At 61.3% G+C, this 22,453-nt stretch overlaps 1 protein-coding gene across 1 annotated transcript in view; it reads left to right on the forward strand.

Annotated features, from left to right (window-relative positions):
- The first annotated feature begins 3,805 nt into the window (after positions 1-3,805).
- LOC144368768 (myocyte-specific enhancer factor 2D-like) overlaps positions 3,806-22,453 on the forward strand; it is a 27,867-nt gene continuing 9,219 nt past the window's right edge. The window contains exons 1-9 of the mRNA XM_078027866.1: positions 3,806-3,870; positions 15,118-15,304; positions 15,866-16,069; positions 17,484-17,621; positions 18,598-18,808; positions 19,041-19,097; positions 20,607-20,797; positions 21,235-21,255; positions 22,307-22,448. Coding sequence (XP_077883992.1) covers positions 15,251-15,304; positions 15,866-16,069; positions 17,484-17,621; positions 18,598-18,808; positions 19,041-19,097; positions 20,607-20,797; positions 21,235-21,255; positions 22,307-22,448 — 1,018 coding nt within the window. The 5' untranslated portion in view covers positions 3,806-3,870; positions 15,118-15,250. The remainder of the gene's footprint in view (positions 3,871-15,117; positions 15,305-15,865; positions 16,070-17,483; positions 17,622-18,597; positions 18,809-19,040; positions 19,098-20,606; positions 20,798-21,234; positions 21,256-22,306; positions 22,449-22,453) is intronic.

The following is a 22,453-nucleotide window of genomic DNA, read 5'->3' on the forward strand; positions in this document are numbered from 1 at the left end:
ATTGATTGCTAAGTTGATGTTTCTAACCACCAGGTCCTGCTGCCTCTCTGTATATATCGGTCTCTCAGCACTAACCCAGAATTGAGTCTTTGTCCCATAAATCAGACCCAGCCTGATAGAAATCAGGGTGTGTGAAGAACTGAGTGCCCTTCTGTTCTGCAAGATTCAGTTGAGATCTATGCCAGATTCCATCATTTCCGCAAGCTCCAGGTAGAAAGCAGCAGGACTTGGAAATAACAGGAATGTTGGACAGCAAGCCCGATGGTCAGAGGATGGTACCACACTCCTGTGGTAAGGCACTTCAAAATTCACCACACCCTAAGGCAACCAGGAATTTAAAAAAAAAAAATTTTTTTAAGAGCTACTATTGCTTCTTTAATAAGATGCTTCTGGATGTTTCCTGTGAGGCGGGGTGGGGTGGTGAGGGGTAGTGGTGGTGGTGGTTAGGGTCCCGCCCCTTTAAATTGCCCCCTCGGCAGTAAGTGCGCTGGGGCCGCCAGGCACTAAAGATTAGGTCACCCGAGAACTATGAGCTGTCGCTTTAAATTGCTGGGCGTCAGCCGAGCCAGGCCCAGGGAGGGGAGGGGGCCTGTCACAGGTAGAGGGAGCAACTGAGCTCCTCAGGTAACCCCCCGCCCCAAGGAAAGAACGCGGTCCTTTAAGTGGAGCTTTGTCACCCATTAAGTGAGGGAGAAGGAGTCTTTTCACCACTTACAGCCGCCCCTTAATTTCTCCACCCAGACTCCCACCTCCCAGCCCTCCTGGGGCTACTGGAGCGAGTGTGCGGGTGAGGAGTGCATGTTGCGCGCACAGCCTCCCCGACAAGGACCTCCTTGAGCGCGTGGCGGCAGCAGCGCCAGGCGGCCGTCCGGCGAGCTCCGAGGGGCACCATGGGCGCGGGCCGATCCCTTTAAAGGCCTCTGGGTCTCGCCTCCCACTTGGCCTCGCTCAGTCCCTTCCTCCCTCCCTCCCTCCCTCCCCGCAGGCGGAGGGATCTGCCGCTCCCGGCGCCGCAGCCTAGCTTGGGAGGGCGGAGGGGTGGGGGCCGGCCCAGCCGAGCCCGGCCGGCCCGAGGGAAGCGAGGGGCGGGGCCGCGCCCTGGGACCGCCCTCCCCGGCCCCGCCCCTCCGCCCCCCACGTTTCCTCCCATTGGCTCTTCCGCGTGTCCGTCACCGCCGTTGCTCCCACCCCTCAAGCTAGGCTGAGCTGTGCCTACGTCGGCCTCGACTCCCGGGGGCTGGAGGAGTTACCTTTGGAGCCTGAAAGGAGGAAGGAAGCAAAATATCAACAACTGTCGAGGCGGCTCGGGCGCTCGGCCCCGGTCCCCAGCTTGCCCGACGTCCGCCTGCCCGCCCCCGCGCGCACGACGGGGGCCCAGGCCCCCCGGCGCCGCCCAGGGCCCGCGCGGACGCCGGCCTCATTTATTATTCCTCCCGCCCGGAGCTGCGGCTTCCCGGTGTTGAAGATCCCCCGGACCAGGGGCGAGGGTTACCCCCTTCCCTGCCGTGACACCCCGTTCCCCTCAGGGGCTGGTGAGTAGAGAAAAATAATGCGCCTGCCACTTTAAGAGGCCCCCTCCCCCACCCGGTCCCGGCCCGGGCAGAGGGTGGTCTGGCCCGTCCCCCGAGGGTGGGCTGCGGTAGCCCCCGGGCTGCCGGGCGCGCGCGGGAGAGCGCCGCGTCGTCGCGTGGCGCTGGCGGGGGCCCGGGGCTGTTTGTGTTAGGGAGTCGGCTGCGGGCCCCGCGGGGTGGGCTGTCATTCCCTGGGGTGTCGGGGGCTCGGGCGGGCCCGGAGGGTTGGGGTCGCGCCGGCCTCCCAGCGGCCGGCCAAGGGGCGCCTTCCTCCGAGGGGTCTCCGGTGACAGCCGGGAGCGACTGACATTTTAACAGCCGGCCCCCCTCCCTCCCTCTCCTCCTCGCGCCGCCTGTTCCCTCCTCCTGGCCCGAATGGTGCCGAGGGGCCCGGGAGGGCCGCGGGAGGGCGGGGGCGGGAGCCGCAGCTGTTTGGGAAGCGGGGGGGGGGGGATGTTGTTCAGATGACACCGGGGTGGGTTGGGGCGTGAGTGTGTCCCGGGGCCCGCGTGCCCGGGCCGGTGGAGTCGGGACGCCGAGTGGCCCCGGAGGTGGGCACGCAGCTCCCTCTTTGGGACCTCCTAGCTCCTCTCCGAGTCCCTGACCTGGCTTGTCCGCTGCCCCAGCTGGAGAAGCCCCTGGCCAGAAGTTTGCAGCTGGTCCACATCTGGGCCCGAGTCCTCCAGTTCCCCTCCACCTCTGGCAGGCCGAGCTGCGGGTAGTGGGGTCTGCCCAGGGAGTGGGGGCAGCGGGATGCGCTCACTTTCCCACCGCGGTGCGAGCCCCCTTCCCATCAGCCCGAGTTGAACAGGGGTCCAGGGAAGGCGTCTGCCCCCCTAATGGTTCCCGCTGACCTCTTAGCAGCCCTTCCAGGTCTCCTCAAGAAAGGAGGAGTCCGGGGTCTGGGCACACTTGGAGCCACTGACTTGGTTACCCCAGACTTGTCCTTCGAAGTGGGAGGCTCTGTGCCTCCCCTACCGCGTGCAGTTGGGGGTTGGGGGAGGGTACGGTGGGCGCATCCTGTGTCCCCCTTCTCTGCGCCTCCCCCATTTGAGTTTTCCTCAGAGGCTAGTTTCTTTGGGGGTGGATCTTAGTCACCCCTCCTCCCATCCTCTTGGTGGGTCTCCCTGCAATTCAGGGGCCAGCCTGGAGTATGGGAAGTTTGCCGTCTGGGGCGGTGACCTTGGGCTGCTCTGGCCTGGAGATAGGAGGGGAGCCTGAGCCAGCAAGAGATTGGGCCTATTGGAATTAGGAAGGTGTCCACCCCCCCACTCTCCTCGCAGCCCCCAAGGGGGAGGTCTTAGTAGCTAAGGAAGGCATTGAAGAGGCACATGTCAGTGTTCACAGATGTCCACCTGCTTGTGGCCACCAGGTCACACGGGCCCCAGGACTTAGCCTGGCTGTCCCAGCTCCCACAGCTTGCCTGGGAATGAATTTCCTTCCTGTGGTTTCCTGGTGGTGGGCAGGAGATGGGGGTGGGGTGGGATCAGTGTGGGAGGGGCTAAGGACCTTTTTATATGGAGCAATTCAGGGACATTGGAGCTTGGGTATAGCTTTTTCCTGGCTTGCCCCAGCATGGCATTTGGGTCTCCGTGGTCACATTCTCTTTGTTGTGACTCCCTTGTCCCTCCAGTAAACACTGTACATGTCTGCATGTGTGTGTATGGATGCGTGTGTGTGTGTGTGTGTGTGTGTGTGTGTGTGTGTGTACACTTGTAAGGGGGTTCTTCTGGGGAAAGGAGGAGTTTTACTTGCTCTACTGTAGCAACCTGAGAGGTTGAGCTTTTTACCTGAGATCACACAGCAAATCTGTGTCAGAGCTTTAGTCCCTCCACTCTTTCAGGTTCAGCTTCAAAGTAAATAGAGACTGGGAAGGAAGACACAGCAGCCATGCACTTGGAGATGGTGGTCAGGGAGAAGCAGGACCCAGTCAGAAAGCATCTTAACCCTTATGTGGGGGGATGGGCATGGGGATTGGGCTGGAACTTGTGTCTGCTGTAAACCAGCGTGTAAAACCCGTGGTGGAGGTCTAGGAGGGTGGCAGGTGCTGCCTGCTGTCCACCCCACTCTGGGGCTGGTGGCCCTGGGCTGGAGGCCTCCGCTGCCCGGCTCTGCCCCTCGGAGCTCCTGGCTCTCATAGGCCGCGATGTGATCGTCTTTCTGGCTGCTGTTACATAATCTCTCTCCAGCAGGGCTTTTTTTTTTTTTTTTTTTAAATCTTCCCTGGGTCTTTCCTGGGAGGTAGGATGGGGAGGAGAAGGTGGGGCGACACACCAGGTTGGGGGCTGGAGGAGCAGCGGTAAGGAGTCTGAGGGGGTGCCCTTGACCCCCCGGGACTGGGAGGGGAGGCTTTGGGATTAGTGCCCTTCCCACCCTCTTCTGATCTTGCCCTGGAAAGGTGCCTCTGCCACGAGTGTCCCTGGTCCTCCTGCCCTCGGACACCTGGATCTCTGCCCGTGCTGTCCACCTTCTCTTCCTGGCCAGCTGGGCCTTTCATCCTCCCTGGCCAGCATCGGGTCCAGAGTCTGAGCGCTTACCCCAGACTGGTGGGGGCCCTGTGGCCACTTTGCCGGCCACCTGTGAGCCTCAGTGGGGGAGGAGTATGGGGACAGGTGGGTGCGACCCGCGTTTCCCTTGTTGTGTCTGAGCCAGCCCTGCTTGTCTGCCCTTCCATGCAGACAGGTGGCCTTCCTGAAGTCAGGAGCCAGTGGGGGGGCCGGCGAAGGTCTTCCCCGTGGACGCTGCGCACCTGCGTCTGCCCGGGCTCTGTAAGTGGGATGAGGACCCAGGCGAACCCATCATCAGGGTTGGTGTGGGCCTGTGGCACTGTGGTGGCAGGTCCTCCCACCCCCCAGGTCCATGGCTGGGACTCTGCAGGCTGTCCACGGCCAGCTGGCTCGAGGCAGTCACCTCCCTGTACAGGGAAGAGGGAAGGAGGCCATTGTGGCTCATGGTGGGCAGCAAAGCCTTAGCATCACTGTAATCGCTGGTGGCTTTTATGAGCTAGTCATGGGGCCAGAGTCTGGCCAACCTTCTGTCCTTCTGTCCCAGTTTGGTGACTTACTCATGGGGGAGAGGGTGGTGTTAGGTCCTAGGAGCTCCATTCTAGAAGTTGGGTGGCTGGCTGTGTTGTTCACATTGCCCTATCTGTCTACAACTACAGCAGACAGGACCAAGCTCAGACTCCAGGGAGAACTTCCCAGTGAAGCTAGGTTGGGAAGAGATGGTGGCTTTTACTTTGGCCTGGGAAAGGAGGGGATCGCAAAGCATTTTCTCCTCCTGTGGCTCTGCTAAAAGGCCTTGACCTTTGGCCCAGTGGGTTGGTGCTGTTTGGCTCCTGGAGTATTTATTTTCTCTTCTCTCCGCTGCCTAGGACCAAGAGTGTTGAGAGGAGTCTGTCCTGCAGTGCAGGAGGGTAGGCTTGGCCCCCTCCCTCAGCAGGGCTGGGAGAGTCTGGTGCCGGTTTGGTGCTGTGCGGAGGACCAGGAGGGCCCAGGCCCTGCGCCATGGGGGGCCACAGCACTTGGTGGCACACGGTGAAGGTGTAGACACCCTCAGAGCAGCTGTGGTGGCCGCGGGGGAGGGGGTGGCGAGTGGCAAAGATGATTAAAGGATTGGAGAGCGGGGCCAGGGTGAGGGACCAGAGGCCAGAGGACCGAGGGCAGAGCAAGAGAGCAGGAGGGATTGAGGTTAGACCACAGATGGGCAGGCGAGAGCCCCGTCTGCACAGTAAAGAGCCCGCTGTGAGTCCAGGCGCCCTGGCTGGCTTCCGTCCCTCCCCCACCTGGCCCTCTCCTTGGCCCTGGCGCACTGGTCTCCGCCCCTCACACTGGCCTTGTGTCCTTGGGTAAGTCACCCTCTGGGGGCCTCAGCTTGCCAGGTGCACTGGAGTTTTGCCTTTTGGTGATGGGACATCTGGGTGTCTTGGTGTCAGTCACAGGCTCTGTCGCCCTCCCTACTCACCCGCCCTAAAGAGGGAAGCCGTTGGGAGGCATCAGGTCCTTGGGTGCTCTCGGCACTGGGGGCAGACCCCGGCCTGAGTGACCCGAGGCCTTCCATGTCTGGCCTTGCCCCAGGCGGAGGCCACCGCCTGCCCTCCAGGGAGCCCAGCCATGTTGCAGACCGCTGCTGGCCGCGTGGAGGCCGGGGAGTGCTCCCTTGACTCTGCACAGGCCTTGATGGCCCTCCTGCTGTGGGCCAGGAGGGGAGGGACCTGTCCAGGGCTCCCTGTGGCAGGCCACACCCAGGCGGGACCATATTTACTCATTTAAACTTGCCCTCCCAGCAGGCCCTGGCCTTGGCGAGGTGCCTCTGGCTGTGCGCTCTGGCCACTCCCTGAGCTGGCCACCGCAGACAGGGACGCCAGGTCAGGGGCTTTTACTCGCCCTTTCGGGGAGCTGCCCCCAGCCATGCCCCACTCACCCAGTCTTCTAGGATGTGTCCTTCACCAGAACCAGAACTCTGTCACTGTGTGCCCAGCTCTGTGCTGGGCATGGGAACGTCTGCAGACTGCTTGTCCCCACACTATTTTTTTTAGAATCTGGAAAACTGAGCCTCAGAGATCTAAGTGACAATGCTGTCCCTGGGGCTGGGGGCTCTGACTGAGGTTGAAGGAAGACTCCTGTCCTGCGGGAGGGGCCGTGGCTTCCCAGGAGGCTGTGGGAAGGGGACTAAGTCCAGCCTCTAAGAGGCCCGACACCCTGAGGGAGGGGGCTGCCTGGATCCCGAGGAGGGGCTGCCTTTGGGTTTGGGTGTCTGGACGAAAGCCCCCAGAGCAAGGGGTCAGGAGCACATGACACACGGCCCCATCCTGGGTGTCCATGAGTGTCCCCTTGGGCTTCTGCGTGAGGTGGGGGAGGGGGCTAGAGTGGGAGGCCTGGACCCCCTAAGAGCTGGGCCTGTCCCAGGGCCAGGAGCTCCCACAGAGAGCGCTCCCTCCCCTCAGTCCTGTGTGCGAGGGGCACACTGTGCCTGCAGGCAGCCCTCCTGTTCCCCTTGTCCCTGATGCCCCTGGGCGAGTCCCTGCCCATCTCCAGGTTGATCTTAATGTCTGTTAAAGGAGGTGACGCTGTTTGCCCCCCGTGGGAAGGAGAGGGGTTCCGTGAGAAAACGTGCTGCTCAGCAAGTGGCACCGCCTGACCCAGGACTTGTCTGCCAACGCTGCTCCATGCCAGCGTCTGGTGTCCTGGAAGGGGCCAGGGAGGCTTTGGGGGGATGTGCCGGCTCAGGGCTCAGCTGGGCCCTGGGCAGGCTTGGAGCCCAGGGGTCTGCCTTCCCACCAGCTGCCTCCAAGGCTCAGAAGCCACCCCTGCCCCAGCTCCTGGCTGACGGTGCTGTTCTCGTGGTCTCCTCGCCAGCAAGTGCCTGGGGGAGGCCCATGAGGACAGAGCCGGACCAGGTCCTCAGGCCTGAGGGGAGACTGGCCCCACTGGAGGCTGGGCGAGGTGGAGGAGAAGCTGCTGTCTTCCCGCTCCGTTTGGATCCAGCGATAGGAGGCAAGGAGATGGAGCAGGGGCTGGGGTGACCTTGGGCTTCCAGCCCTCCCCCTAGGGCAGGTGCGCTGTGTGTTGGGCCAGAGTGCCGTGGGAGGGCCAGGCCTGGGCCCTTCTCCCCAACCTCTGCGCCCCCTCCTGCCCCCAACCCTGATCTGTGCTCACTCCTCCACGTCGACCCCTTGTGTGGCAGCCCCGGGGCCCAGGCTGGCTGGCTGGGGACAGGCCTCCTGGCCCAGCTGCTCCCTCTTGTCTCTCCCACCTGTCAGCGGAGGGTGGGGAGCTGAGGGCAGGGGAGAGAGGAACCCTTCACCTGTTCCCGGGGGTGGGGCCCTAGTTGTAAAGCCTAGCAGAGAGATTGAGAGTAGACAACAGGCAGGACTTCCCCCTCAGAGCAAGGCAAGCTCCAGATGGTAGAAATGGCAGGGAGAGCGTGGTAGGCAGAGGTCCTTACTGGCGGAAGTTCCATGGGACTTTGCACAGTGTCCTTGTGAAAGGGTGAGACGCCAGGTCTGGGGACATGGGTCTGCCTAGCCTTGCCTGCGAGGCCCCTCTGTCCGGCTGCGCATCTCAGCCTCACCTGGCACCTTTCCTGAGAGCAGCGAGCTAATCCTATAGGAGCTGCCTGGCGGCCACCCTCCCTCCCTGCCAGGGGCTTAGAGGACTGTCCTCCAGTGAGAAGGAGACCCAGCCACTGCCCCAGGCGGCCCCTTTAAATCCTTGGTGGCTTCTCGAGGTCATGATGTCTCTAGGAGGATTTGCTCTCCCTGATTGGATTGGCCTCTTTCGGTCCCAGTCCCCTGTCCCTTGTCGGTCCCCTGTCCCTTGTCGTAGGTGTGGGTGTCACATTCTGACCCTCCGCCTCCCTTTCCCCTAGCACCCATGGTGTCCAGATTGAGGGCCCGGCTCTCCTGGGCCTCTGTCCTGTGGATGAGAAGAGGGTCTTCCTGTTTTAAATAAGGGGACCAAGCGGCTTTCTGGAACTGCTGCCTGCTTCTCTCCACTTATTCCTTTGGCCAGGGATCATCATTACTCCCTGCTCTCATTTTCATGGGAAGTTCCTCCCCTTGTCCAACTAGCAGTCTACCCACTTCAGTGGTAGGCAGCCCAAACCCAGCACTGGTGGCCTTATGCTCATCCCAACGGCTCTCAAGCTGACCCGCCCCCAAAGCCCCAGCTGCCACTTTCACTTCTGTCTCTTAAGACCCCAGGGGGAAGTAGGGTGGGGAGGTGGAAGGTGACACACTAACCGTCCCAACCGCCCCACCTCTCCTCAACTGAGGCTTCTGATGGCCAGGGGCCCCTGTCCACCACTCTTGTTTAGATGACTGAAATGGGCTTGGGTTGCAGTGGAAGGGTTGGCTACTGTGGTTAGATAGCAGGAAGGACTTCCCAGGCTAGGAGACCTCTGCTGGGCTTCCTTGTTTCTGAGAGTATGGCTAGAAGTATAGATACTGTAACTGGACAGATGGAGGTTGGACTTCAAGGTAGGTAGGGGACTGGTTGTCTTGCCAGCTCTCATTGGTAGGAGTTCAATGCTGGGGCCTCCTTGCCCTCCCACATGTCACCAGCTGCCCATGCTGGATTGGGTACCTTCTGACAAGCAGTTTTGAGCCCCAAGGCTACTTTGAATCTAGGGACTCAGCCCTCAGAGGTCCCCTTTGTAGTCTGGTGTCTGTCTTACTGTCCCCGGCCACATCCTTCATTCTGCACTCTGGGGTGGGTCCTAGAAATGGGCATGGAGACAGGAGTAGAGGACAGCTCCCTGCCTTGCCACTCATGCCCAGCCATGGCCCTGAGGGGACTGGGGCTCTTGCCCTGGAGAGCCCCCAGGAAGCAGGGCAGTGGGCAGCCGCTGGACCTCATCCTGGGAGCCTCGGCAGATCCCCCTTCCTCCTGACCTCACCCCATCCCTGCCTGGACCTGGACGGAGGGGACCCAGCTAGACTAAAGCTGTCCACTGTTGCCGGAGGTGTTTACATTCAGCAGTGCTTTCGGGGGGGGAAAAGATGGAACCAGGGGTTTGAGGGGCTGGGACACTGGGCTGGGGTCTCTGGGTGGGGTGGGAGTCCTGGGGTGGGAAGTGGGATCTGAAGGAATGAGGTCAGAGGCACTATGCAAATCCTATGCAAATGAGCGCCAGTGAGTCAGGCCAGGCCTGCTGGGTGGGGCCCAAGGAGCACCTCGAGTTTCAGAACCGGCCCCACCAGTGACTTGACAGTGACCTTGGGCCAGACCACGACAGTGACCCTGGGAGGCCCCAAGCTCTGGGTCTGATAGGCGGTCCAGATGTGTGAGGGGACTGTGGTGGCCTGTGTGTCCCACCTGGTACTTGCCTTGGCCCAATGTGAGCCTTTGTGGTGCTTTGCAGCTGGTGGAGGGGCTCCCCTTTAGAACGCGCCTTCTCCCGCCTCCAGATTGCCTCCCCCCCAGCTGGAGGACCGACTGGGCCACCTCTTGGGCTGTTCCTCTATAGATGCACACAGTCCTGATTCCCCCTTCCTCTTGGGCCTCTCCAAAGAGCACAGGGACAGAATGTCTGGCCTGGAACGGCACCGCGTGCCTCATGCACTCTACCTGCCCAGGCTCCTGGTCAGTAGGGTGCAGCCCATTCACTGGCTCAAGGTCACAGAGTGAGTTGGAGCCAGAGCAGAGACTAAAAGCCCAGCCCAGAGTCCCCACGTTTCCCTGGACTGTTCATCACCCCACCTCAGGACTCCATCTCCTGTTGCCCCCAAATACTTCCTGAGGTCAGTCTGGGGTTTCTAGGAACTTTCTGGGGTGGGGGTGGGGGGAGGAATAGGTGGGAACCAGCCCAGAGGTCCCCAGGGGAGGTCAGAGCTAGGGTGGGAGGTGCTGGAGCTGCTGCCTCCATAGGGAGCCGCACAGCCCCCTGCAGCACAGGAAGGATGAGAGCTAGACTACAGGAAGGACAAGCTGGGGTGGGGAAGCAGTGGAGGAGGCTCAGGAGACAGACCCTCAGTGGAGAGGCATCTCCTGGGCAGAGAACAGGATGACCCCATCCCAGGAGACTTTCCGGGGAGGAGAGGGTGGGAAGCCTGGGGTGGAGCATGGAGAGTTGTCCAGCGGAAGCTGCGGGAGGGCTGCCCCGCGCTCCCCACCCGGCACTCCTGGGGTCAGTTCCTGTCCCTAGTGCTGAGGCGCAGGTGCCTGGGACCCGAGACTCCCCTGCCCCAGGCCCAGCTTTCTTGGATGGCCCCCTTTCAGCCCGCCCCCAGGTCCCCAGTCGGTGAGTTAAAATTAGCTCAGTGCCCAGGCTAAAAATAGCCCCTGCCCAGCCCTGAGGCTGCTGGGCGGGGGAGGGAGTCCCTGAGGAAGGGAAGATGGTGGGAACCAGGTCTTTGGGTAGAAGTCTGTCTGACCGAAGTTTGAGGGTGGGGCTGGGGCCCTGCCCTGGGCTGCGATCCTAGAAAAACTGGGGGGAGAACAGCCTGGGGGGGGGAAGGAGCGGAGGCAGGGCCGGGAGCAGGGGTGGGGGGCAGGCTGTGCGGGGGCGTGAGAATCGGGCTGTGTGGGGGGACCTCGGGCTCTGCCTTCCTCAGGCTTCCAAGGGACGAGCCCCCTTCCTTAGTGCACCATGGGAAGATGCCCCGCAGCCTCTGGCCTGGGCTGGGGAGTCACGCCCGCCCTGCGCCGGCTCCCAGGGTGCTCAGGCTCTGGGGAGGCCGGCTGAGGCCCAGCGGGAATGGCTACCAGGGCTTGGGTCTGGGGTCGCTCCCTGGGGGCTGGAGTTGGACAGCTAGTCCCGGGTGGGTGCTCAGGACCCGCCTGCCCTTGGGAGATGGGCAGAGCGCACACAGTCCTTCCCAGGGCAGCGTCTGGGCCCCAGCCAGGGCCCCAGGGCCCCTGGCCTCTGCTTTCCCTTGCCCAGGCGCCCCGCCCTGCCCTGGTCTACCTCTTGGCGGGACTGCAAGTTCTCAGAGGGCAGGGAGGGTGCCCGCTGCCTGGTGCCCAGGGACCAGAGTCTGAGCGGTGGCAGTGCTTGGCCTGACTCCTCCCACTCCGGGCCCGCCCCTGCTCCCTGGTCGGCCCTGGCCAGCCCTCCACCGCGGCCCACTCTGCCTCTGGGCCTGCTGCTGCTGCTGCTCAGGCTCCTTTCCTGTGTCTGTGCGTCTGTCCCCCTCTGCACCCCCGCCTCCCCCACGCTCCTCCCTCGTTAGTGAGCAGGCTGCTGGAGGCCGCCTGACTGGGGGGTGACAGGTGGATTGGGTTGTCACCCCTCCCCCAGCCCTGCTGCTTATTTCATGCCCTGCAGCCCAGCCACAGGGAAGGGGCGGGCGTAGGGGTGACAGCTGTCTCCCGCCTCCTGCCTGCCCCTCCAGCTCCGTTCCCAGCCCCAAGCAGCCTGCAAGGGAGGGACAGGCTGCCTAATGAGCGCAGGTTGAGGCCCGTTGCTCTGTGAAGGGGCGCTGCCCAGCCTCTGTGGCGTGTGCTCCACTGGGCCTGCACCCCCAGGTCCTCTGAGCCCCCGGGACAGAGAGCCAACTGGGATGGACTGGACAGTCCAGGAAGAAGAGAGGGAGGCACTCCCCTGACAGCCAGGAAGGAGGAAGGTGGCCATGGGAAAGGAGCCCTCGGGCCCTCCCTGAGGACAGCCCTGCTCAGCCCTGCCGCAGCTGCAACTCCGAGGGGGGCTGCCCTGACCGCTGGCCCTGGCCACCTCACACAGGAACCGAGATAGCATCATTCTGAAACCCCAGAATGGTTTGAATATTGCTCAGGTACCAAGAGGTGTCACTGGGAGGCAGGGCCTGCTGCTTCTCCATGTCCCCTCCAGACCAGGCCCGCTGTACCTTGCAGTGTCCCTCATTTGCATATAAACATAACCACAGTTCCTATTGGGTCTTTAGCCCAGCTTGGGAAAATGGCTGCTGTCTGTGGGGTCTCCGCTGCTCTCGGGTCCCTTCAACTGCCCGCCTTGTCCGTTGGGCTCCTGCCTCGCCACCTCTTCCCTGTGTGCAGGGCCCCTCTGTAGCTGTCCTTCCCTCACAGTCCGGGGCAGCCCCACAGTCCTTTCCCCTGTGTTCCACCTCCTCTCCATCAGGAAGGGCCACCCCACCCAGGAGGTCCACCCTGCCAGCCCTGCCCTGCCCTGCCCTGTCCATCGAGTTGGTGAGTCAGAATCAGGCAGCCAGAGCCTTGAAGGGGCACTTCTATGACAAGGATGAGGCCAGCCAAAGGAGTCTCAGCTGTGGCCTGAGGTCAGAATGGAGCAGGCCCTGGGCCTCAGAGCAGGAAGGCCACCCTGCCCAACCTGGCCTCCAAGCCCAGGGCTGCCCAGAGTGAAGGAGAAAGGGTGAGAGCAGGGCAGCCAGGGGCCATGGCTTCCTGGAGGGGAAGAGGAGTGGGCCAGCCCAGGCCCGGAGGAGAGCTCACATCTGGGGGACAGATGCCGGGGCCTCTGGCTGCTGGCAGTTGGTTAGGTAATTAGGCAGAGGGCTAATTAAGGAGATCCAGGTGTTCATTAAAATTTTCCTAATGGGGTAGGAGGGAAGCTTGCGCAGGTTAGGCCTCCACACCTTGGCTGGGGTCAGTTTAGGGTCCTTTGGGCTCATGTAGGCCCCAGCCACCCTCTTTCAGAGTCATGGTTGAGTTCATGTTCTTGCCCCAGGGCTTTCAGAGAACCTGCAGTGAAGGGGAACGAGGTTAGTACAGGCTGAGCCTGCTTTGTAGGAGGCCTTGTGGTTAGACAGGAGGAAGGACTGCCCAAGGCAGGGACATCTTCTCCTCTGGCAGTGTTGGCACAGAGGGGGAGCAGCAGTGGGGAAAGGGCCGTGGGATGTGTGGAATTATAAAAAGTGCTCTGAGCTGCCTTGGAGGGAGTGGGCTAGATGGGGCCTAGTCTTGTTGAACCCTGACTTTCCTCTATCAGAGGATGCTCCTTGGGTCTCTGTGGCTTCTCTGCCTTTTCAGTCCTGATCCCTCTTGCATCCCAGCTCCCCCAGCATGAGGCGGGGGTGGGGGGGTGTAGGAGATCAGCCAGGGAGCTGGTTGCCAGGCAACAGTTGCCTGAGCAACCCCATCCTCTCCATCTCCATGTGCTCAGGGCTGCTCCTTAGAAGACTTTAGAGTCTCACCCGCTGCACCAGCCAATCCTAGGGTGGGGAGAGTGGAGGACTGAGGTGGCAGGGGTATTTGGAAGGTGGGTGGTGTCCAAACAAACGAGCTTCAAGGGCAGTCAGGAGAGGGACAAGTTCAAGCTGCACAGAGTGAGAGGAGCTCAAATTGCAGCAAGAATAATGGAGGTTAGACTGCAAGAAGGACTTCTCAAAGGGCCATGACGATGAGACAGTCTTGTCTTTTTGTAGGTGTTTCCTGAGCTCCTTACAGGGTCTAGAGTAATGAAAAGGACAGATGTAGTTCCTGCCCTCAGGAAGCTTCAGTCTCAGGGAAGCCAGGCATGAATCAGAAGCACAGAGTGTAACATTGACATCGTGGTGAGTGCTAGAGATACTGCATGAGTGGCTTTTTGGAGGATCATGAGAACAAAGAGAGGGTTCTCCCACTGTGGAGGAGGGGACAGAACTGGCCATAGCCTGCCAGAGATCACATCTCAGCCAGCGCCTGCTCATGAACACAGGGTGGTCAGAGGGAGACTGGAGGGCAGGAGAGAAGGAAAGTGGGTGCAGGAGGACTGGGAGCGTCCTGCCCTCGCCAGGCTGGGCCAGGAACCCGGGGCCTTGCTGCCTCCCCTTCCCTGAAGCCCACTCCACCACGGCCTAGCAAGCAGAGATTTACCGGGTCCCATCAAGAAGCAGGGGCACCGGAGTCCTGGGGCTGGAGTCCCGGCAGTGGGAGTTAGTGAGGAGTGGGGCGCTGGGGCCCGGTGTCTGCTGGGCCACTCAGGGCCGCTGGGCAGCGCACAGCAGAGACCAGGGCCTTCAGGACTCGGGTCTCCCCTTCTCTCGTGCAGTTTTGTTGCTCACCCGCACCTGCTTCAGCGTTCCCTCAGGTGCTCACGCGGCAGGCGGAGTGGGAGTTGTTCTAGACACATCATGTGGCCTGCAAACCCGAGGTGTTTGTTTGACCCTTCATAGAAAAGATTCACTGGGGTCTTGGCCCGGGGCAAGAACACTTACCTAGGAGGCCTAAAGCCTGGGTTTCACCCCCAGCACTGCCAAAAAACAGATTTTTTGGGAGGGTACCAGGGATTGAACTTAGGGGCACTCAACCACTGAGCCACATCCCCAGCCCTGCTTTTTATTTGATTGGGAGACGGGGTCTCACTGAGTTGCTTAGTGCCTTGCGGGTTGCTGAGGCTGGCTTTGAACTCGCCATCCTCCTGCCTCAGCCTCCTGAGCAGCTGAGATTCAGGCGTGGGCCACTGCGCCTGGCCAAACAAATTTTTTTTTTAATTTCTTTTTCTGCTGACCTCTTATGAGGAGTAGTGGTCGGTAGGTTTAAGCAGCAAAACTCTTTCTCCAAACAAAGGTTTCAGGTGCAGGTCTGCTGAATAAGTCAGACTGTCATGGGGGCGTTCTGGCTGAAGGCAGGTGGTGGTGAGACCCCGGGACTTGGGGTTCCATGAGCTAGTGTAGGAACACTGCTGTAGACCTGTTCTAGTATGTTCTTGAACCAGGGGTACCAGAGACATCCCATCCTGGCATGAGGCACACCATGCTTGCTGGCCTGGGCAAGTGTCCCCTCTCAAGACTCCAGAAGGTGAACTGTTCTTCTGGGCCAGGGGGTCCCTGGGGAGCAAGGCAGGCTCTGGAAAGCAGAGGGAGATACTGTGTTCTCTAAGATCCAGACCCTGAGCAGCTACGCGCTCCATGTCCTCTGTCTGACGTAGAGCCTCAGGCCAACATGACCATGCAGAAGAGCCTGGACCAGAGTCCTGGGCCCGGTGTGAGTCCCAGCCTGTGCCTGGTCTGGCAGACCATTGCCACAGGTAGCCAGCATGGCCTCATTTTGAGGTCGGGGAGGAGACGATGCCAGCCTCTTGCAGGGGTGCTGTAAGCCTGGCTCACGTCCTCAAGGAGCGCATGGCTGAGGGTTGGGGCCTGACAGTGCTCTTGTGACTCTCCTCCCAGGAGGCTGTGCGGAAGGTGTCCTGCAGACCATGAACTGAGCTGGTCCCAGACGTTCATGAGCACAGTGTGAGGGGTGCCGAGACCCGCCACCCAGCAGCCTCTCCCTCCCTAGCACTGAGGACCTCCAGAGAAGATGGGGAGGAAAAAGATTCAGATTCAGCGAATCACTGATGAGCGGAACCGGCAGGTGAGGAAGTCCTGGAGCCCCAGAGTAGGCGAGGACCGGGAGCTGGCCCCCGCTCCACGTCCTCCCTGATCTTTGATGGGGGGCTTCTGGGAGAGGAAGAGCTCTGGACAGAGGGGTGGGCTGAGTCAGGAGAAGAGCAGCCCCCACCTCCCTGCAGCTCCGGGAACCTTGTGCCCCAGGAGGGCAGGCTCTGCTTTAACCAGATGGACCTGTGTCCCCACCCGGGCGCCATATGCAGGCTTCAGGCCACACCTGGACACTTCCAAACCCCAGAATGAATCCTTTCCCTCCTCCTATCTTAGGAGCCCTCTGCTTTTCCCTGAGACCTCTCCCTAGTTCCTAGCACAGAGGGGTAGAGGCCTGGCCTCTAACCCTCTCCCCTGTGGTACCGAGGCTGCGACTCCATCTTGGCCACACGCTGGCCAGGGAACTGTCTTCCTCAGACTAGGAACTCCTGTGTCTTCCTGAAAATGGGAGCTCCGAGGGCAGTGGCTGTGTCCAGCTCATAGGCAGGGCCTTCCTGGACTGAACCAGCCCTGGACACCAGCTGCTCTCCTCCAGGTGACGTTCACCAAGCGGAAGTTCGGGCTGATGAAGAAGGCGTACGAGCTGAGCGTCCTGTGCGACTGTGAGATCGCCCTCATCATCTTCAACCACTCCAACAAGCTGTTCCAGTACGCCAGCACCGACATGGACAAGGTGCTGCTCAAGTACACCGAGTACAACGAGCCGCACGAGAGCCGCACCAACGCCGACATCATCGAGGTGGGCCTGTGGCGGGCACCGCCCGCAGCCTGTGTCCTCGCGCACACGCGCACACGCGCGGTGCCGCCCCAGAGCCCCTCAGTCTGCACACACGCGTTAACCCACATCCTGTCGCACAAACCCGGCCCCGGGAAGGAGGAGGGGCAGTCCAGGTGGATGGCCAGCGCCTGGGCCCGGGCTGTCAGGTGCGCTGCCCACCTCGCTCCCGGGAGTCCCTTCCTGCGGCCAGCATTACAGGACTTCTCTCTGCTGCCTTCTCTTGTGCTCTCTTTCTGTCCCTGTCCCTTTTCTCCATCTTGTGGTCAGTTCCTGCATCTGACTCCCTTACTCATTAATTTTTGTCTCCCCCTTTGTTTCTTTCCTTCTCTGTCACTGTCCCTTAGTGGACCCCTGTGGTTCTTTCTGTTTCAAAGAGAGCTGACCTTGTGAACTGTTGGAGGATACAAGCTTTCAAACTCAGCTTTGCCCTTTCTTGGCCATGTGGCCTCGGGCAGGTGGCTTGGCCTCCCTGAACCATGGTGTCCCCCTCCACAAAATGGGGCCAGAGCCTGCTTTGGAGGGTGCTGTGTGGACGGCACGAAGCAGCCCAGCTCCAGGTCTCACACTGGGTATGCACCGTGGGGTGCAGACTTGGGCTGAAGAGGAGGGCGCCCAGGAAGCCGTAGGCCTCAAATTCCCTCAGATTCAGAGATTGAGGGGAATTCTCTTTTTTTACATTAGACATTTTTTACATTAGACAGATTTTAGACTACAACATGAACTTTACATTCACTTTAGAAACAAGGCAAGTGTCCACAAAGGCATTTTGAGCACGGAGAGGGCAGCCTTGGGTCACGGCAGGTGGCTTCCTCCTTGCTCAGGTTGCTGTGGTGGATCCAGTTCCTGGGCCTGCTGTCCCCTCTTGGCTCTCCTGAGTCTCGCCTTCTCCCTCTGTGACCCTACCTGATTTCTCTCTCCTCTCTTCTGAGCAGAGCCTGGGTTGGGATGGGCAGGGTCCCCTGACTGCACCTTCCCCTAGGAAGCTCTCAGTGCCCCCTGGCCAGGCCTCACCAGACAGGGCTGACCCAGGCCACTAGCCCCTCAGCCATCTCCCCTGAGTCTGCCCACGTGGGACTCTGGAAGCACAGTGCTGGCCACAGGCACTTCCCGGGCCAGGCGCCCCCACGTGGTCCCTGTGCTCTGCAGCTGCCCCCTGCTGTAGGTCTTCACATGGGCCTGGGGGCATGGGGTGGAAGGATGCCACGGGGGGGAGGATGCCATGGGGTGGAGGCACGGGGAGGCAGGGGTCTGGGTGGTGCTGGGCACCCTGAGGAAGGAGGCTGGGTGAGCAGGGATCTTGGGGGCCCTGAAGGCTCCTAGGGAGGGCTGGAGGCCCGGAGGACCCTCACCTGCTGACCTAGTGGTGCGGTTACAGACCCTGAGGAAGAAGGGCTTCAACGGCTGCGACAGCCCAGAGCCCGACGGGGAGGACTCGCTGGAACAGAGCCCCCTGCTGGAGGACAAGTACCGGCGCGCCAGCGAGGAGCTGGACGGGCTCTTCCGGCGCTACGGGGTGAGCCCCACTCACTCTCTCTCTGTCGGCCCCCCCTCCGGCCCCTCCCCCCCAGGCGCTGCACAAGAAGCACAGGGAGTGTGAAAGCCCCGAGGTGGACGAGGTGTTTGCCCTGACCCCCCAGACGGAGGAGAAATATAAAAAGATAGACGAGGAGTTTGATAAAATGATGCAGAGTTATAGACTGGCCGTGAGTAGTCGCATGGAGGGCCTCCCTGTGGTGCATGGTGTGGCTTCGCGCGGTGTTCTGCTCTGAGCCATGCTGGGGATAGCAGTGACCACTGAGGACCCTGCGACCTTGGTCAGGATAACCCGGTGACCTGAGACTCATCTCAAATGGAGCATGAGCCAGAGGGGTATGGAGCGTCCCCCTTGCCAACAAGAAACATGTAGATGACACGAGGTCCTTGAGGGACAGGACATTGCAGGGGGCTTGTTGTCCAGTCATCTTGGGATGAACACCCTGGGGCTGCTCCGCAGCCCCCACCCAAGGCACTCAACGGTGTTTATGGCAGCAGAAGTGCTAGGGGGCAGGCGCTGAGAGGGTGGACCCCTCTGCAGCAGGCTGGGTGGTGAGTGAGTGCAGGAGAAGCAGGTTGGGACCGTGGCCCAGGCCTGGAAGGGCTGCGTGTGTGAACCTGGGTCTGTACCCAGGGCAGCTAACCTCCTCCCGTGTGATCTGCCTGGCTGAGGACTAACCTGCCTCCACTAGGGGTGTCCCTGGTCCGTCTGCAGGGAACAGAACCGTAGTTTCATTCTCTGGGCCAGAGCTGGATCTCAGAGCACTCCCACCACCCTCTGCCTTAGTAGGAGTGGCAGGCAGGACCTCAGGACGGCCGGGGCCAGAGAGCTGGAGACGCTGACCCAAGGGTGCACAGCCCAGAGCTCAGGAGACCCTTGCCTGTCCTCCCAGGCGGAGTGGGTCTGGGGAAAGGTGCTGACCTGGTCTGACCCTGCCCCTCCTTTTTCTGTCTAGTCAGCTGTCCCGGCCCCCAACTTTGCCATGCCTGTCACGGTGCCCGTGTCCAATCAGAGCTCACTGCAGTTCAGCAACCCCAGCGGCTCCCTGGTCACCCCTTCCCTGGTGACGTCGTCCCTCACAGACCCGCGGCTCTTGTCCCCCCAGCAGCCAGCACTACAGAGGAACAGCGTGTCCCCAGGCCTGCCCCAGCGGCCAGCCAGTGCGGGTGAGCCTACAGATGGGGGCAGGAGGAGGTGCGCATGAGCTGCACAGGGGACTCTGGGATCCCAGCTTCAAAAGCGGGCCTGTCCTGTCCCTACCACAGCATCCCGGCGTTTGTGTGGCCCCTGAGGGACGGGCCCAGGGTCCAGCACTCCTCAACAGCCCCCTTTGGTCAGTCCCCGGGAGCCCCCGCCGAGGGAGTGCTGCCAGCTCACCTGGTTCTGCTTCATTCCCAGGGGCCATGCTCGGGGGAGACCTCAGCACTGCTAACGGAGCCTGCCCCAGCCCCGTGGGTGAGTACCACTGCCCTGCTTGGCTCACGGAGGCCTGATGCTTGCTCAGTGGCCAGGAGGGACCTAGATTAGGGGAGGAACCTCACAGGATGGTGGAGTCCCTGAAGGGGACGAGAGCGGGAGGATGTTTCTGCTGCTGGATTTTGGTGTCTGCGGCAGTGGGGTGGACGGCCAGCAGACACGCAGAGCCAGGGAGTGGGGCAGGCTGTGAGAACCAGCGTTCCTAGTTGGAGCAGAAAATCCAGGTCTTCCCTGTTGACGAGAGGTGTCTGCCTGGGACCGGAGGACGGGGTGGCCTGGCCGGGCCTGGAAAAGCAGCAGGCAGAGACTTGCACACGCGTGTGCTCGGTCACACAGGGTCCACGTGTTAGATGTACTTGTAGCCACAGAGGAAAGGCTGTCCCACCCCCAGCAGCCCATAGGCCCTCCTGTCTTGTGTCTTTGTCCAGCTGGGTGACTGTGACTTCTAATGTCACCATTGACGTCACCCTGACATTCCTGCCATTCTCAGAGTGATCCGGGAATTGGGACGGAGGCAGCAGTACACTTTGAGGGCAACAGCATGCTCTTAGGGGACAGAGCAAGGTGGCATTTCTGCCTGCAGTCACTGGTACATCCCTGAACCCCAGAGTCCCTGAGCTTGGCGTCAGCTCCCTCTTGGCAATAATCACGTATGGGGTCAGGAAGCTGGGTCAGTACCCCTCCCTGTCCAAGGAGAGGACCAGAGAAGTTCCCACAGACTTTGAGGGGATAGCTGTACCCACTGGCCCTGGGGTCCAGTGTGTGGGAAGCACGTGAAAACCCTGCTTGGCCTCCCGCCAACTTTGTGGCCCCACAAGCCATTACACACAGCCCCCTCTCCCGTGCTCAGGACCACCTGTCTTTCAGGGTTAATGTGAGGATTAGATGAGATAGTATGCCCATTGTGGAGGGGAGCAAACGGGAAGGGTAGTTACCAGTGTAACTGGTGGTGCTATGCCATCAGTCCCTCAGGGCCAGCAACACCGTCACCGCCAGTGAATGGCCTGTTTCCCCCAAGGCCTGGGCAGCTTTGCCTGTTCCAGTCCAAGTCTCAGAGTCCCCAGCACACAGCAGAGAGCAGCCCAAATGGTTGGTGGTCAGCCCTGGTGCCAGGCTCTGCAGAGGCCTGGATCCCACGTCGCCACCTGTCCCCCGGCCCCGTGGGTCCTGTCGGGGCAGGTTGGGGGGCCTTTGGAGATGACAGGAGAGAGCTGCAGGGAGAGGCCGAGCTGTGGGGTCTCTGCTGTCGCAAGACAGTGGCAGTTTTCGCTTTCCTGGTGTGTCCTTGGTCCCCCCACGCCAGCCCTGTCACCTGTGGCCTGGAGGCAGGAAGGGAACCCAGTGATTGAGGAGCAGGATGTCCTCCTCTTGTTCTGGGAAAGTGGTGGGGACGCAGGCAGCTTGGCATGGCTGGGAGGGGTCCTGGCGCGGGGAAGAGAGCTCCACAGGGCCGGCCTGCCCCTCACCCTCAGCTCCTCACTCCTCCAGGGAACGGCTATGTCAGTGCTCGGGCTTCCCCTGGCCTCCTCCCTGTGGCCAATGGCAATAGCCTAAACAAGGTCATCCCTGCCAAGTCTCCACCGCCGCCCACCCAGAGCGCCCAGCTTGGAGCCCCCAGCCGCAAGCCTGACCTGCGGGTCATCACTTCCCAGGGAGGAAAGGGGTTAATGCATCACTTGGTAAGTGGGTGTCTGGGCCTTGGGCTGGAAGTAGGAGGCTGGGAGGAGGGAGAGAGCGGAGCTGTAGCAGGAGAGAGAAAGGTTGGCCAGGAGGTAGGACTTCCCAAGAGAGATCACGTATGCATGGCTTTTTGTGAGCTCTTCCTTGCCTGAGGACCATTTAAGAGGTTGGAGCATAGAGGTGCCAGGGTAAATGGCAGTAGAAAGGACGGGGGTGGGGTGGGAGAGAAGGTTCTGTGATGGGGAGAGGGTCTCGCGTGGACCAGGAGGTTGCCGACTAGATGGTGAGGGGTGTCCAAGCTGGTGGAGGCTGGGACAGAGCTCTGTCCTCCTGGGCTGGCCAGCGCCTGCTGTTAGGCAGGGAGGTGGGTGGGGGCTGTGGGAGAGGGGAGAGACCAGAGACTGAACCGTCCCTGTGGTTTTATTTCTGCTCCCAGACTGAGGACCATTTAGATCTGGTAAGTGAGGCCATGAGACTTTTGCGGTGCTTTGATTTCTGGGTCAGCCCACTCCTCTGGGTCCCAGCATGGAGCGCCCGTGTCTTGTCCTTTCCCTGTGTGTTCAGTGTGTGGTGTGGGTGTGGCTTTTGCCGTGCTCAGTGCCCACCTGGCAACTGAGGCGAACGGGGTGGGGTGAGGGGCAGTCGTGCATGTGGGTGGACCTGTGCGTGTGTATGCAGTATGGTGCTGCATCAGACGACGCGTACACACGTGTGTCTCTGCACAGTGGAGTGAGGCCACCCTCAGGCCCCAGAGGCCTCAACCCCGACGCCTGGTTAGGCCCTAGGATCCCCCTAGCCCTCTACTCTGCATGGTCCACACAGCATTCTTGGAACCCAGGACAGGGACCCTGTGGGGGATGCCAGTGGACAGTGACATGGGTTTTCTAGGGGAAGCTGAAGCCTAGTGGGCTGGACACAGACATGCACAGCCACTCCCTTACACACTTGCATGCTCGCTCGTGTCCAGGAGTGGGACAGGGGCTCCTCCTCCCAGCTCCCTGACGGGAGGCCAGAGACTGGAAAAGGCGGGCAGGCTCTGGCGGCCAGCACAGCGGCAGTTCCGGCCCCAGTGTGGAGTTGGAATAAACAAGTGACTCAGCGGCAGACGGCAGACAGCCCCACACGTGTGCGGTACACGCAGGCACACGCCACACCAGGCCGCGCATCCCTCCCAGATGCCGACACGCCTCCCCAGGGCGAGTGCTGCAGTGCAATGGCTTTTGTCTCACTGCTCCTGTCACTCTGCCCTAGGAGCCTGGGCCGGTGTTGGGGTCTCGGCCACAGGGCCAGTGTTGGGGCCTCCTCTTCCTCTTTGCATGTGTGGGTGAGAGTGAAGCCACTTGTGCACGCTTTTCTCCAGGGGTCTCAGTGTCTCTGTGATTGCACCAACTCGTGTTGGGGTACCTCCGGGTCCTCCATGCTGAGTCCCCACCTTGACCTTGGCCTCCAAAGTCAGCCTAAGGCAGCCCACCCGTCTGGCACCTCCTGACAGACATTTTCTCCTGCAGAACAATGCCCAGCGCCTCGGGGTTTCCCAGTCTACCCACTCGCTCACCACCCCAGTGGTCTCCGTGGCAACACCAAGTTTGCTCAGCCAGGGCCTCCCCTTCTCTTCCATGCCCACCGCCTACAACACAGGTGAGTGTCCATGTTAC

This window comes from Ictidomys tridecemlineatus, chromosome 11, assembly GCF_052094955.1.
Source record: "Ictidomys tridecemlineatus isolate mIctTri1 chromosome 11, mIctTri1.hap1, whole genome shotgun sequence".
In the NCBI taxonomy this organism is placed as follows: Eukaryota; Metazoa; Chordata; class Mammalia; order Rodentia; family Sciuridae; genus Ictidomys; species Ictidomys tridecemlineatus.